The sequence below is a fragment of the Caloenas nicobarica genome, chromosome 2 (genome assembly GCF_036013445.1).
Source record: "Caloenas nicobarica isolate bCalNic1 chromosome 2, bCalNic1.hap1, whole genome shotgun sequence".
In the NCBI taxonomy this organism is placed as follows: Eukaryota; Metazoa; Chordata; class Aves; order Columbiformes; family Columbidae; genus Caloenas; species Caloenas nicobarica.
In genome coordinates, this window is record NC_088246.1 from 145,639,254 (window position 1) to 145,655,419 (window position 16,166).

At 38.0% G+C, this 16,166-nt stretch overlaps 1 protein-coding gene across 8 annotated transcripts in view; it reads left to right on the plus strand.

Annotated features, from left to right (window-relative positions):
- Nucleotides 1-14,453, plus strand: part of OXR1 (oxidation resistance 1) — a 283,064-nt gene extending 268,611 nt beyond the window's left edge. For 5 of the 8 annotated variants that reach the window (XM_065628162.1, XM_065628164.1, XM_065628161.1 and 2 more), the window contains 6 exons: nt 802-882; nt 4,205-4,330; nt 5,834-5,986; nt 10,660-10,755; nt 11,344-11,417; nt 12,181-14,453. In XM_065628162.1, coding sequence (XP_065484234.1) covers nt 802-882; nt 4,205-4,330; nt 5,834-5,986; nt 10,660-10,755; nt 11,344-11,417; nt 12,181-12,316 — 666 coding nt within the window. In that variant the 3' untranslated portion in view covers nt 12,317-14,453. The remainder of the gene's footprint in view (nt 1-801; nt 883-4,204; nt 4,331-5,833; nt 5,987-10,659; nt 10,756-11,343; nt 11,418-12,180) is intronic. The other 3 variants (XM_065628163.1, XM_065628168.1, XM_065628167.1) reach the window with 1 other exon arrangement.
- The last annotated feature ends 1,713 nt before the right edge of the window (nt 14,454-16,166 follow it).

Sequence of the window (16,166 nt, forward strand, 5' to 3'; positions counted from 1 at the left end):
AGATGCTTTCATAAAAATGATGATTTTGAGTTCTCAAAATCACATTATTTGCTGTAGTTACATCAAAGTGACTGTTGTAGTCCTTCAGCCAGCTCGTCGCACCAGAGCAGCATGTTCTAGAGCTTTTTGACTAAAGGCTTTCTGGCTGTACACCTCCTGCCAAAGTGGAGGTGCCATTTAGAGTGAATGTGTTGGCAGATAAGCAGCTTCTGAAGCTTTGGAGGTGAATGGGAAGTCCAGACTATAAAGATATTGTGGGGTGGTATCGGGGAATTATTAAACTTTAGTCCTGTTGCTTTGTGTTTAATGTATCTTCACTGACAAATAGAGTCAGAACCTACTGAGAAGCCTTTGGTTTGCTTCTAGTCTTCATCCAGGAAAGCAAACCAGTTTCACAAGATTCATTAAACTGTGTGTAAAGAGTGTTTGAGAGGACTTTGGGCTAAAGAGTTTGCATTAAGGCATGCGACTCAGATTGACTTTTAATTTAGCGTCCTAGTACTGATAACTTCATATGCTCATATATCAGTTCTATTAATATATTTGTCCTAGAGCAGTGAGATATGTCTGACTGCTAGTTCCATTAGTGTTTAATTTGTAATTTTGCTGTGTCTACTTGTGTCTAAAACCACCTATATGCGCATTGCCCTCGCAGAAACAAACATCTTTTCAGCATTTCTTGTTTGTTTGTTATCATTGCACATTTTCCCTTCATTACTCTCCTCCACTTTTTTTCTTTCTTACCTTTTTACTTTTCTTCAACTGTCAGTGGAATTATTGTCTTCCTGTCTCCATATTCAGGTAGTGTCAGTGGCTGAGTATCACCGCAGGATCGATGCTCTAAATAGTGAAGAACTGCGCACACTCTGCAGACGTCTCCAGGTGCCCTCTTCAGTAGTTTAAACCCCATCTCCAGATAGTAAAACATCTTTCTTTGTAGTGTCTTTGATCAGGGCAAGTCCCACACTCAGTGGGTTTGTCTTGTCTACAGCACTATAAGGATCCAGCAGAAAATTCCTGTGTTTTGGATGTATTTAATTGTGCAATGCTGTGATGGAATCATTACTTCCATCTTTTTCAAACAGGAATTTTCTGTCAGAATTGGAAAATATGTTCTCAGTACTGCTTGACTCGGAGTGACGTGTTTTAACTTCCACTTTAGATTGGTGTGTTGTGCTAGATAGAAGCTTTCCTAAAAAGAATGCAAAACAGGTGAAGGATCCAAAGCCTTGTTGTATGGGTGTTTAATTTTATATAGGATTCTTTCGTCAAGAATCTCGCAGTACTTGGCAAGTAGGATGCTTCACAACTTCTGTGGAATAGGTAAGTATTTTTCTCATTACACAAGCAGGTAACTGAGGCAGTTCAACATGGCAAAAGTCGTACGCATGGTAATGTTCCAAAACCAGTACTTTGCAAACAGTACTTAGTTTGGATTTTTGAAGGTTTACTTATACGGACTTAAACTGATATTTGCATTCTCTTTAGGTGTTTCTTAGTTCTTTGACAACTATGAAATTATTAGTTTCTGTGTACATCATATATAACTCACTGATGGAAAGTATAGCTCAGAACTCCTTAGAAGCATCATTTTGTTTTCCTGTAGTACTCGGCTGATGAAACTGTAAAAAGTTTTAGTTCTGCCTTTTTGGGGTGTTTTTTGTTATGTTGATCTTGGCTTTTTTTCACCTATTATGTAATTACACAGAAGAAAACATTTTCTTACCTCTTATTTCTGTTTATTTAATAATCAGTAATTGATTTACAGTGTTTTGTAAGTAGTACGGTTACATAAATCAATAATGAGCAGGAACTCAAAAGCTGCACTTGGAAAATCAGAAATTTTGGAAAAAAAAAATTATTCCCACTTGAGAGCAAAACAACTCTGTTTCTGGAAAGTGGTGATGGAGAATACTTGTATTAATATCCTGGAAGTGCAAGAGCTCATTCCAAATACCTTTTACTTGGGCTGCCCAAACTCCAAGTTTAGACTGACTTGAAAAATCTGATGTGATGGGCTGGAGCCTATAAACTCTCTTGAGGCTGTTTGAGAGTTCATGGTGTAGTTACTAACCACATGGCATTTACTAACCTCAGAAGCCCCTGGAATCTGACTACAGGTCAGTCTGTTCTGTCAAAGTTTAGCAGGAAATGAATTTGCAATTTTTGAAACTACACTGTATTCTGTCACAGAGTTTTTGAACAGAAACATGCCTTTGTCCACTTCTACAAAGCAGTCTCTTTCCTAGAAGAAAATTGCTATACTGTAATGATAAGTTAAAGGCAAAAAATCCAACCAACAGAGAAAAAAAAAAAGCCACACACACACCCCACAATCCCCCCACACCACTTTAATCCAAATTATTAATGTTTTGCATGACACATTTGAATCAGAACTAAAGAATAACAAAGGTCAACGCTTAACTTTTGTGGAGTTGTAGTAGTATATGATGGATGAAAGGCATTTAAGGTGGAAGAGAGCTGGACTACAAAATAACATGCTTTACAGATAGTACTCTATAATGCATCCTGTATATCTTTTTGTACATGAAGCTGTACTGATAAATGCATATACTTTTTTGTTGTGATATGGAACTTGTGCATGGTTTGCATTGGAAATGCTTGTTACCTTCTATTGAAGAATGGAAAGCTTGAGCTTTTTGCTTGCTTGATACTCTCCAAAGGTGCCCCTTTTCTTGAGCTAAGAATTAATATTGTAATTAAGTTACTGTATTAATATACTTTGACACTTCAACTTTATAAACTGAAGTAACAGGAGTGATAGTAACATTTTCTTGATGTTTTTGATGTAGAGGAAAGGGATATCCTTTTCTTTGGCTCATATGACTGTATTTGTTTAAATATCCCTATCTGTATTTCAGAGTTTTCTTTTATTTGGTTTTTCTTTGCTAACTAAGAAAGGTCTCTTTACAAAAGCTTGGCAAAGTTTATCATGATGGTATGGTGAAATACCATAGTTGTGTCCTGTATGTTTAGAGTATGAGGCATGTGGCAAATACTGGTTATTATTCTGGAGCTGGTAGATGGTTTTGGCAGGTATTTTCTTGAAATTCTCAGGATTTAGGCATTAAATAATTTGGACAGTCTGACTTTCAGTGAAACTTGGTTCAGACTGGTAAATTATTCAGATGCACTGATTCTTGTTAAGAGGTTTTTTTTTCTCTAACAAATCTCTCAACCTGTTCATTAATTTCGCTGCAGTGGCTTAAGTTACTGACTGCCTTCACTGTGGCCTACTCCTCTGTCAGATTTCACTGTCCCCACAGAAAGTTTTAAATATCCCTGCAGACAGACTTATGGAAGGAAATCTGTTTGGGTCTGAACTAGTCTAGTTCTCAACACATGGCACTTTAGCTTGAAAGTGCCAGTGAATGCGGACTGGGGTAAGAAGCTGTTGTGAACTGTGATATCTGATGAGGAGTTTTGTGGCCTGCTGCTGCCTGCACTGAATGATGATCTACAGCAACTCAACAGGGTAGGTGTATAAGGCAGGTGTTTTAAACTACTACAGGATCTTTGTGTACAGCCCATCTTTGCCAGGCCTGAAAGCTCACTGTGCAGCAGAAGTATCACTGCTGCTTTTCCCTCCCCACCTTCTCAATTCTTTCTTCTTTGATTCCCACAAGTACTCCAGCAGACCAGCTTATGGAGCAGCAGTATTCCTAAGGCTCCATTCAGATGGTTTACTTAAAACACTTGACAGCAGTCTTCACTTACCTGCTACGTATTTGGAAAATTTCACAAGTACTCTAAAATTAGAGTATTGATTCAGAAACTGCTCAGAAATGTCCTTGTTGAAGTTTCAATTCCTTTTCTGTCTGGGTTTTTTAATTACACTAAATGTGAATGCTATGTTAGTAATAAAATGCAAGAACTTTGTAAGCTGACCTCTGAAAAGCATCTGAAGTTGTTCAGCTGTGTATGAGGACTCATTTTGTTGTTTTAGCAAAAAAACATAGTTTTCTTCTGAGTGGGTGTCTGTGTAATTTACTGTTAGTATTACCTGAGTACCGGCTTATTATTGGAAGCAGTGGAAATCTTGGTCAGGTCAAATGTAACGGATTTCTTTGCTTTTGAAAGAGTTGCATAACTAGATCAATAACTGCATGACTTTGCAGGTTAAAAGTTTATTTTCCCTGCTAATAGAATTGTGAATACTTATTTTCTGTTGATCTTTTTGTAGATAACGACGAGAGACGATATCAATTCAAAACAGGCAACAAATATCAAAACAGACCTGGAGCCTGAAGCATTCCGGCCAAATCTTAGTGATCCCAGTGAATTACTACAGCCAGAACAAATCGAAAAGGTATCAACTTATATGTCTGTTTTTAGTATTGTATATTAATGTATCACATATGCTATGACCGTAGTGTAAAACACACAAATAGGAAGACCTTGTGTGATATTAAATAAAATGGGATCATTTAAGTTGAAAAAGACCCTTCAAGATCCTAGAGTCCAAATGTAAACCTAACACTCCACTAAACCATGTCCCTAAGTGCTACATTTACACATCTTTTAAACACCTCCGGGGATGGTGACTCCACCGCTTCCCTGGACAGCCTGTTCCAGTGCCTGACAACCCTTTCTGTGAAGAAATTTTCCTAATATCCAATCTAAACCTCCCCTGCCACAACTTAAGGCTGTTTCCTCTCATCCTATCGCTTCTTACTTGGGAGAAGAGACCAACCCCCTCCATGCTACAACCTCCTTTCAGGTAGTTGTAGACAGCGATAAGGTCTCCCCTCAGCCTCCTTTTCTCCAGGCTAAACAAGCCCCAGTTCCCTCAGCTGCTCCTCACCAGACTTGTGCTCCAGACCCCTCACCAGCCTCATCACCTTCCTCTGAACTCTCTCCAGCATCTCAATGTCTGTCTTGTAGTGAGTGGCCAAAAACTGAACACAGGATTTGAGGTGGGGCCTCACCAGTGCTGAGTCAGGGGGACAATCACTTTCCTAGTCCTGCTGGCTGCGCTATTTCACAGAATCACAGAATGTTAGGGATTGGAAGGAACCTCAAAGGATCATCTAGTCCCATACCCTTGCTGGAGCAGGAACACCTGGATGAGGTTACACAGGAAGGTGTCCAGGTGGGTTTTGAATGTCTCCAGAGAAGGAGACTCTACAACCTCCCTGGGCAGCCTGTTCCAGTGCTCTGTCACCCTCACTGAGAAGAAGCTTCTTCTTATAGTTAAGTGGAACCTCTTATGTTCCAGTTTGAACCCATTACCTCTTGTCCTATCATTGTGTGTTACCGAGAAGAGCCTGGCTCCATCCTCGTGACATTCACCCTTTACACATTTATAAACATTAATGAAGTCACCCCTCAGTCTCCTCTTCTCCAAGCTAAAGAGACCCAGCTCCCTCAGCCTTTCCTCGTAAGGGAGATGCTCCACTCCCTTAATTGTCTTTGTTGCCCTACGCTGGACTCTCTCCAGCAGTTCCTTGTCCTTCTTGAACTGAGGGGCCCAGAACTGGACACAATAGTCCAGATGCAATCTGACACAAGCCAGGATGCTGTTGGCCTTCTTGGCCACCTGGGCACACTGCTGGCTCTCATTCAGTTGATAAATCATTCATCTCCTGCAGGTCACTGGTGGAGGTAGGAAAAGAAACCTTCTTGAGAGACTAGAGATGGAAAAACATACATGTGAAAGTTTAGGGCTTGTCTGAAGTTTTAAACTAACTTTTACGCCCATCTATAGTAGTTCAGAAGAACATCATCTGCTTTCCTTTATATGTAATGTATTCTTAAAAATTGTAAAAAAAAAAAATATTAAATAAGATGGTTGTCATTATCTTGTTAACAGCTCACAAAGTCTCTTCCACCACGGACCATTGGATATCCATGGACTCTTGTCTACAGTACTGCAAAGCATGGCATGAGCTTGAAGACTTTATACCGAACTATGCTGGGATTAGACACACCTGTGCTGTTGGTCATCAAGGACAGTGATGGACAGGTAGGAAAATGTTTGCATGGAGGTAAGGGACACATCAAGAAAAGTATTTGAGGAGCATAAAGGAATAGCTGATACTTCAGTCCATCATGGGAGATAAAATTTTGTGTATCAAGCTGTTTTTCTCCTTGGTAATTATGGAGAGGCTTTTAAAAATGTGTTTCATGGTCAAGCAATCCTCTGACATACTGCATTTCTGGCGAACGCTTTAATGACACAAGTTTACTGTCATGTTGCACTAGTCTCATAATACCCAATTATTGAATTTAATTTTAATGTACTTTTTTAATGCATTTATAACCTGGGAAATATAGACACTATAACTTGCTGTTACCAGAAGATCTCGTTGAGTTGGAATGTCACTGCCAGCTGTGGCCAGTGCTTCTTGGTCCATTCTGTGGCTGCAGCCGACATCTCTCTCCCATTCAGGGGCTTTGGGATCTTTGCTGCATAATTAATTTTTGTTCCTTGAGTCTCTGTGGTTGTGCTGTATTCTCCTTTGACTGGGCTATGAATTCCAGAAAGTGGATCACATCTCACCATTTCATTAGCAAACATACTTTCTTGAGTATTCTAATAACAGGTGGACATTACAGGCAGCATGAGACTTTCTTTCTCAAACTTCTGTGTTCTTTTATGAAAGCAAGTTACTGCTGTCATGAAGAACAGACAGAGCCACTGCAAAATCTGTGGCATTTACTTCACTTGTATGTCCCCCTTTGGTAACCACTTTTTATTTTCAGGAAGCATGGGCTCATACCACATCATATCATTCAGGGAGTCTGAACACTGTAAATGAAGAGTATGTTTTCTAATTCAAGTCACAATTGTTTTTTCCCTCATGTTTCCTGCCTCAGAGTTCCCTTAAAAATAAAAATCCCTTCTAAATGTCTGCTAGTAGAGCACTCTTTCCCGTAAGTTCTTTAAAAGGGAAACTTTTCTTCATTTACTTTTTAATCTTGAACATAAAATCTATTCAATAGACTTGAGATGTCTCAACAGACTCATCAGCCTCTTAAATACACTTCAGTAACTTTATTTCTCCAATTCCCTTATTAGCTTCTCAAGATTAATTCATAAGATATCTACTTCCTAGTACCTGATTATCTGGCCCAGAAAGAAAATATCCTGTTTCTGATAGACTTGTCTTGTCACCAGCATGTGGCATTGTTCTGTTGCTGAAAGGATTCAGGTTACCTTCCATACATGAATATTTCAACTTGCATGTTCAAAAAGTCTTATGGTTGCGCAATCACAACAGGGTATTCATAAGCATGTCATAATTTTTTTGTGAAACAAACCATGACAAATTCAACATGCCCAGAAACACGGTACTTGGACTTCTGGGTAAAGTGGCCACTGAACTTATCTTTCACGGTGTATGCCAGATCTTACCTGGTTCCACACAAGAGCGAGAGAATCACAGAATGTTCTGAGTTTGAAGGGACCCACAAGGATCATAGAGTCCAACTCCTGTCCCTGCATGTGACAACCCCACAGTTCACACCATGTGTCTCAGGGTGTTGTCCAGTCTCTTCTTGAACACTGTCAGGCTTGGGGCTGTGACACCTCCCTGGAGAGCCTGTTCCAGTGCTCCACCACCCTTTGGGTGAAGAAATCCATGTGTATTCAGTGAAGAACATATTCTACAAAAGGAAAGGCTCAGACAAGTTTTACATGCTCAGTCCTTCCCCAGTGTAGTGGGAGTGGTGTTTTCAGTTGTTCTGTGTCTCAAGCTGTTAACGAGGAATATCTTTGCATTTGAAAGCAGAAAATTAATTGTACACTATTTTCTGTTCAGAACCCACAGAAATTCAGTGCAGAGTCTTTCTCTTCATGCAAGGATCTACAATAATGAAAAAAAAGACAATGGTAGCCTACTATGCCCTTTGATAGTAATTAGTCAGGGTCATCCATTTTTTAAAGAAGCTGTTGTTTTTTTTTTTTTTTGAAAGGTTAATGTATCTTTGATATCTTTTAGCTTCTTGGCAGATAGGCTATAAAACTGCTTTCCATGACTGAAAAAGAATGTGAGTACTTTTTTTTTTTATAGAAGAGTGTATCTAGAAATAGTTTGCTAGCAATATGCTAAGATAAATACTATTTATACTCTTCCAGAATGTGTTTTAAGAGGGACCAGGTGTTTTCATATTTTATGTTTCAAGATCATTGCCCATTTTCTAAGATATCTAGTTCACAGAAGATCCCAAATATGATTCAGCTGTTTTGAAGAATGAAAGAATTATGTTATGACCAGATAGTTTCTTGCCATTTGCAGAGCATACCTCCTCAGTCCTTTTTGACATTCGTCATTCTGCCCACTTTGTAGCTTCTGTTAATGAAAGATACTGGTTTTGTCTTATTGTTGCTTGAGGTACTTTTCCTTCACACTAGAGTTGATCTATTTCCTGGGCTACTTCCTCTGAGACTGTGTTCTTTGTCCATGTGTATGAAAACAGCCTTATCTGATGTTGACAATAAGTTGAGTAAGGAGCAAATGTACCTTGTGACTTTTCATAATACACTTCATTAAAGGCTGCTAAGCCTCACCCTATTTTTTCCCCAAAATTTTCACCAGTCTTGATTTCTTTTTAAAACCAATGAGCATTGTTACTTAAGTCTGTAAATATATTAAACAAACAAACAAAAAGCCACAACCAAAACCCTTGGCTCTTAAAAACTAAAGCTTTGTGTAAAAGCTGAACATTGTCTAGTTGAAAGTTGGAATCCGAAGCCACCTACATTGCCTGCTATAGTGAATTCTAGGAGATCTCTAATAAAGGTGCCCAAGAAATCTATAGGTATCTACATTGCAATTGTTATGGACTGCCAGTCTACCTACTCCAAGGTCTGGTGTCTACTGTGACAACCATTTAAAAAGAGATCAGCACCTAATTCCTGAGCATGAGTCACTAAACAAGTGGTGGTCTAGGAGTGGAATTAATGAAGTTAGCCACCCCAAGGTCTGTCTAGTTTTATAAGAAGTCATTCTTCAGATTGAATTACATACACTGCAAAAGTGTGAAACATGGAGCCTAGAACTTGGGAATTTTAGATATCCACCCTAACAACTGGCCACAACAATCTGATCTCATGCAGATACTCTGTAGACATCACTTCTCAAAGGACTAAAATAACTGTTGGGAAGCAAATTGCTCTTTTTCTGTAAAGCCTTATTCTTTTCATGTTGCTTATAGCAACAACATGATCTTTCAAGACCCAGATATGTTGATGGAACCATATAGAACATAGAGGGGTTGTGGAATCCTGATTCCTGGAGGTACTCAAAGCTGAAGTGGACAAGACCGAGTCAACCCAATATAGTTTCAGAATTAGTCGTCCTTTGGGTAGGGTACTGTTGAGAGACCCGAGGTTCTGTATAACCGAAGTCATTCTGTAATCAGAAAGAAAATACTTCTGTATTCTTATGTGAAGCAAACTTCAAAGTCTCTTAAGTAAGGCATGTAAGATTTTCCATAAGGTTAGGATGCACTAGCTTTGCGTTTTACTGGTATACAAGTGACAGCCCTGAGATGATCTGAGACAAACATTGAAATAAGTGGTGTGTGAAAAGTTCATACCTGTGTAGAGGCTGAACTGGGATAGTTTAGGATTGGTACAACTTTGTATATTGTTTTAACAGAAGGTTAATTCCTTTCAAGAAATGTCAATTGTTAATGGAATCTTACATTTACTTTGGTTTTTTACTTATATTTACTTACTAGAGGTAATTTCAGCCCTGAGGGTATTGATCTGAACTAAATATCTTAGCTACCTGAACGTAGCTTCCAGAGCTGCTCTTCACAGAATAACTCGAGTCCTTAAACATGAATCAGGCTTTCTTAATTTGAATTTGATATGGATTTTTACCCTGAAAGATGCTCTATTTAAGTTCAGTTACCCATGTACAGTAAGCACAGCTGAAGGTTGTAAAATGTTTGACAGAGATTAGTTACTATCCAGGTTTCTGAAGTCTAATCTACTGCCGCAGACATTTGAAATCATTAATCTGTGGGATAACACAGAAATGTCTTGCCAGTGTTTGATCTGATACGTTGAATGAAAAAAATATCTGTGCAATAAAAAGATTGGGCTATTTGTCCTCTGAGCTTGCATTGAAACAGAGGTACAGAAGCCTGCATCTCAGTTCATTGAACTTCAAGCTTTTACACTGAATTTGCTGTTTAATAACTGTGATACTTTATTTCATCACCTTTTCAAGTGTGTTTAAAAATTCCTCCAGAGAATCAGATTTTAGAGCGCAAATACTGATCGTAGGTATGCTCAATGGTAATTCTCTTTGCTGAAGTAAAGAAACAGTTTTACACTTGAGTAAAGTACCTTGTCAGTGTAGTGATATTACATAATGAGTCTGGAATTTTAGAAATATGTACCTTGTTTCTTAGAATTCTTTGAGTTTAGTTTTTATCCTTTTTTTATTTACTATATTCACTTTTTATTGAGGAAGAGTCCTCCTACCTTTTTACTAAACCAGAAAGTACTACACCATACCTCAATCAATGTGCTTGGAACCGTGACACCACATAAGTCTTATCCTGTAGTGAATTCCAAACCTGGTAGTGTTTACAAACCAAATTTTTATCAATTACTCTCATTATAGAATCCCAGATGCTGTGTAGTCTTAAGTATTTTCTCTTGCATATTTTTGCTTACAGGTTTTTGGTGCACTGGCATCTGAACCATTTAAAGTGAGTGACGGCTTTTATGGCACTGGAGAGACCTTTATGTTCACTTTTTCTCCAGATTTTGAGGTAAGTAGTAATAATTTTGTATGCTTTTAGTGTCATTTTGGTTTCGTTTTGTTTTTCTCCCATATGCGTTTTCTTAAGATACTTGCTGAATAAATCTAAAAGTAAATAATCTGAAGAATTCTAGGAGTTGACCCCAGATGTCATCATGCTATTTTTATCACAGAATCTGTAAAAAAACCCCACAAACCATATTTAACCCAACTCTTTTATTATACTGAAGATTTTTCCACTATTCTGAATTCTGCCAGGTGTCAGTCTGAAAATTCATAAACTACATCCTTTTAAAGGACATATCATCTAACCTAAGCATATTTTCTTGGTATTTTTAATTGTCTAGAAGTCTCAGTGCTCAATACTTATTTTGGAATGGTCTTATTTAAAATAGTGTAAAATGTAAGAGAATTTTTGTCTTAATGTATCTTTTCCCTGAATTTTCTGTGTGAACTTGGTAACTTCATTAAATCGGCCTCTAGGCTTCCATAGTCGGTCTTTACTGATGTTTGGTTTCCCTTCTACCTAAACAGAAAGTTCAGATATTTTAACTTACTAGTCTGGTGGGTTTTTTGTTGTTTTTTGTTTTTCAATTAGGTTTTCAAATGGACAGGAGACAACATGTTCTTCATTAAAGGAGACATGGACTCCCTTGCTTTTGGTGGCGGAGGGTAAGTTATATTTTCTGTCATTAGAGTCTGTTAAAAGCATGTATGTCTGCACACCCTTGAAAAGAAAATTTGGAATTGGCTTCAGTTTGATAGCTCAAAACTCAACAGTTGCCAGCCGAGCAGGATTTAGTGTATCAGCTGTTCAGCTTCCTGTGTTCAGGAAACTTAAACAAGAGGTTTGTCTTCAGCATAGTGTGGCATCAAGTTTCAGTCCTGCAAGGTTACAATGCCTTGCATGCTCTCCTTGCGTGTGTGTCTTGGTATATTCAGAATGAACACAAGATATTATGATTCTGAAGGTAAATGTGAAAATTATATGTAACTAGAAGAGGCTTCAACTGAAACTGTACCATCCCAAGACAGGCCAGTGTTTCAAAAATTTTAGGTTGTCTCATCCCTTTCCCCTACCTGTGCAAGTGCATAAGCTTCTGGGATGTTTTCCTTACTTGTTATCAGCATTCTCCTCATATGTAAGAGTACTGTTGTACCTTTTTCTTAATAGAAATGGAAGGGGCTGAGAACCGAGGAATTCTGGTTAGTTTTTTTATTTCAGAATATTTGAGAGAGGGATATTCCCAAATTAATAATAAATAGTAAAAAAATAAGTCCTGTCAACTTCAAATTTAACAACAGCTATGAGGGACTTGCGTTGAAAAAGAGTTCTATAATTCTTCCTCGTTTCTGAATTCTTGATGGAAAAAAATACGTAAGTTTAGTGTTTTCTCCCTCAGTCTTTTGCTTTAATACACTATCTGTCTTGCAGAGGGGAGTTTGCTCTTTGGCTTGATGGTGATCTCTACCACGGAAGAAGTCATTCATGTAAAACATTTGGGAATCATACACTTTCTAAGCGAGAAGACTTCATTATTCAAGACATAGAAATTTGGGCTTTTGAATGAGTGTTCTTTTCTACAGGGTATTGTCCCAAACCTGACATGAATCAGTGCAGCTCAAAAATCCCTAGGAGCAATATAATGTACCATTTTACCTTTTGGATTTTTTTTTTAAAGTTTTCAGCATGGCCATCTAGTTATTATTTTGAAATAGCAGACTTTTTTCATGCTCTCACATCTGTAATACACTGTCCTATTTTTTCTAAGCTGTAGACACTTTCACAAAATATAGACCATGCGGACTAAAAGTTAACGTTACTTACGTTGAGCCTTGCAGCCTATGAAATTTTCTTGTCCTCATTGCAGTTGCCTCCCAGGTTTCCCACACACACCTTTCTGCAATCCTATTAGGGGGCTGCTTCATTGAATATAGGTTATTATTTTTGTATTCAAATCGTGTCTATGAATGAAGTTGCCCTTCGTGAACCTGAATAGGAGGAAAGCTGCGTGTGGGTGTTTGGCAGCAGCACTGCAGAGCTTGGTCTGGACCAACGATGGGTCAGTTCATGTGGTGCCACAAACAGATGAGAAGCCCAGCATTCCTTAACACCTACCAGTGCATGTATGGTGGAGTTAGAAGATTTCCAGAGTCAACAGTGCCACTTGTTTATTGTTTGTGTTTAGAAAAAAGTCAGTTAATGCGTGTTCTACCTGCATACTGACTGGTGAGGAGTGTTCTGCACGCGCTGTTAATGATCTGCAGGTTTGGGACAAATACTGACAATATTGAGCTACGTGGCAAGGACTTATAAAATAGCAAAGGAATGTAAGAATATGATAGTTCCACAAAATTTAAAGACTAAAGCAAGCAAAACTTGGTGAACAATTTGTAGCTATAGTAGGGCATTAAAAGTACAGAAACAGATGCATCTTTCTTCAACATAAAGTGTCAGATATATACTGTTATACTGTTGTAGCCGTGTAGCACATCAACTCTGACAATATAGCTTATTCCTGTCCAAAGAAAAAAGTAGTTGTGATGTTTTTGAGTGGGTCTATGTTGTAAATTTACAGTTAGCACCAGCTCTGATTAAAATGAGATAATGTACTATAGGTAGACAATATTGTAATTCAGTAGACTTGTGGAATATGCAAACTTAGTCATGTGACCTCAAAAAAAAAAAATGACAGGCTAGAATACGGTTCCAGTAGCTCTTGTCCACTTTTGTAGAAAAGATTGATAAGCCATTGTGGCAATAACAGCTCAACAAAACTATTTGTTTCAAAGCTTTTATTCTATGTTCTACAAAAACAAACAAAAAAAAATTGCTGTTAAGTGTGACAGTGACTGACTTTGTGCTGAAATTTCAGCTATTTCAGATGACCATTGTATATTATCTTGTAAATTAATGTTTAAAGTAGTTTTGTTATTATAGAAAAGTGTTGATTGACGGGTTGCTTATAGCACTTTAAATTATTCTAGAAATGGAATAAAAGCCAAATGGGTTGGCTTAAGTAGATGTAGTTGGATATTATTTCAAACTATTTACATCTCTGGAAAGTTTTAAAATCTTATTTGAAGACAGTCTACTGCTATGGTAATGAGAAAGGGCAGATGTTTCATCTATAATATGCTAATGCTCAATATGACTAGAAATACAGGGCTTTGTTTCCTGTCTCTATGTATAGCTCTTTATCCTTATTAGACTTAGTACAATGTGTAGACTAAATGTTTACAAAATAAGGAACTGTAAATAAATCGAAATGGCTTTTCTCCCCTTTGGTCTTCCACAGCAGTATTATTGTCTTTGTGGAGTTAAGACTGATTATTACAACAACAACAAAAAAATCCTGTAATGGATTTAAGTACTATAAGGTCACAGTGATGTATAGCAAATAAATCTAAATATATGTAAAAATAAACTTGAGTTGGAGTTTATTTAGAAGTTGGATTTTACTTAGAAGCACAAATGCAGATTATTGCTGCTTATTTAATAACTTTATTGAATATATAGGATGCATTTTCTCATACTTTTGGGGGATTTTTTTGTTTTGTTTTTGAAAGCCCGGTGGGAAGTGGTGAGAATGAAATATGCTATCTTCAGCCATTTTAAGTTTTAAAAAAAAATGTGTCTCAGATTATCCTTGCTGACAAAACCCATTAATTCAAGTGTTTAGTCTCTATCCTAAGCTCATATTGCAAATAAAGCCTATTTAAGACTTTAAATGCTACTGTGAATAATTTTATAAAGAATTAGACTTTGAAGAATTATATAAAAACACAGAATCTCGACTATCTGAAAGTCTCTGAGTATTGGACCAGTCTTGGAAAGGCACATCGGGGGGGAGGAAAAAAAAGTGAAATCAAGAGCAGTGTAGAAAGCAGTACACTAGTAATCACACTTGTATAAATACTAAATCAGTTAAGGAATAGAAGTGCATTTGAGTTAAATTATAAAGGACTGTGACAACATTTAGTGATGAGACTAGCTGTGTAAAGGATCTACAGAGACTAATGCATGTCTATTAATGAAAGGCCATGAATTCCTTGTTAACTAAAGGTGTAGTTGACTTCTGTATGATACATATAAAAGACTGTATAGATGAGATTAAAGGCACTGCCTTGATATACCTCCTGCCTTCTGTTCACTGTGAATTTTCTGCAGTGCAATTCCTTTCCATCTTTCCTGGCAAGGTTTGCTTCTCTGATTGTGAAGAGTTGAGGTCTGACATATGCTGAAGGCTTTATGAGCTACATTTTGAGAGAGTTCAGTGCCAGAAGACTGTGTCTCAGTACTCACTTGTATTCACTGACTAACTTGACGTTTTGCTCAGATACCTGGGATTCTTACCACACCATCCTTCAGCTATAAATGCTATTTATGGTAATTACTGCTTTTGTATAATCTGCAAAAGGACATGGTTTCTCATGTGTGGCTTCTGCTTGCATCCTCCTGTTCACCCATATGTACTACATTAGATTTCTTTTTTTTTTGACAGGAGTTAACATGTGTGCATAAAATCCAGTCTTTAAAGAGGGGTAAAAACATTTACTATTCACTTAATTTCAAATTAAAAAATAATCTTGATTTGGATACTCTCCACTATTCCTCATTCAGGACTTGAATCTTAAAACTCACTTTTATGTTCTTCCTTTATAAATGAACACGTGGCCGAAGTTTTTAAACTATTGTTACAGCAATAGGGAGCTCAGTTTAGGGAATGAACCTCTATTCTCTCCTGAAGAGTACATGCTACTGCAACACGAAGCAGAGCTTTGCTGTGGTATTGTAACAGAGTCCAGCTGGGTGAATGGTGCCACCTACTCATCCTGTAGTACCTACAGACCACCGTGGTCCTGTGGCTGTCCCCTTGTAGTAACACAAGTGTCAGGTCTGTTCAAGCTCTGCCTTCTGCTGTCCTGCTTATCTGACAAAGCTTTGTCATCCTTCTTGAGTTTCTGTTGTAATAGTTACGCTGCGAGTAGTGCTCATGCTGTTGAATTAGTTTCAGTGTGCCCTGTGCTGGCAGGAGTGACATGAGTTGAGGTGTTGGTGTGGTGCATTGTGCACGTAGCAGCTGAAGTAGCTGTGGCCGCAAGGCTTGCTGATACTTGTTCTGTGACCAACAACAATTGAACATCTCACCACAAATGTTTTACTTTCCACTACAGCTAATTTTATTTCAGTAGCCTTCCCTTGGTTCAGCTGTAGTACTGAAGCCTGGCTGTACAGAGCCATTTTAAAGGAGGAATGACTGCCAGGGAGGAGGGAGCTGATTTCCAGAGGGTGGGATACACGTACAGTGAACCATCCACTTGCTTCAAGCCACTGCGGCAACCGTTGTAAGACTTGAAAACAGTCAGTTACTTCTCCTGATACAAATTGCATGCTGTCACTGAAGCATGGAAGCTATT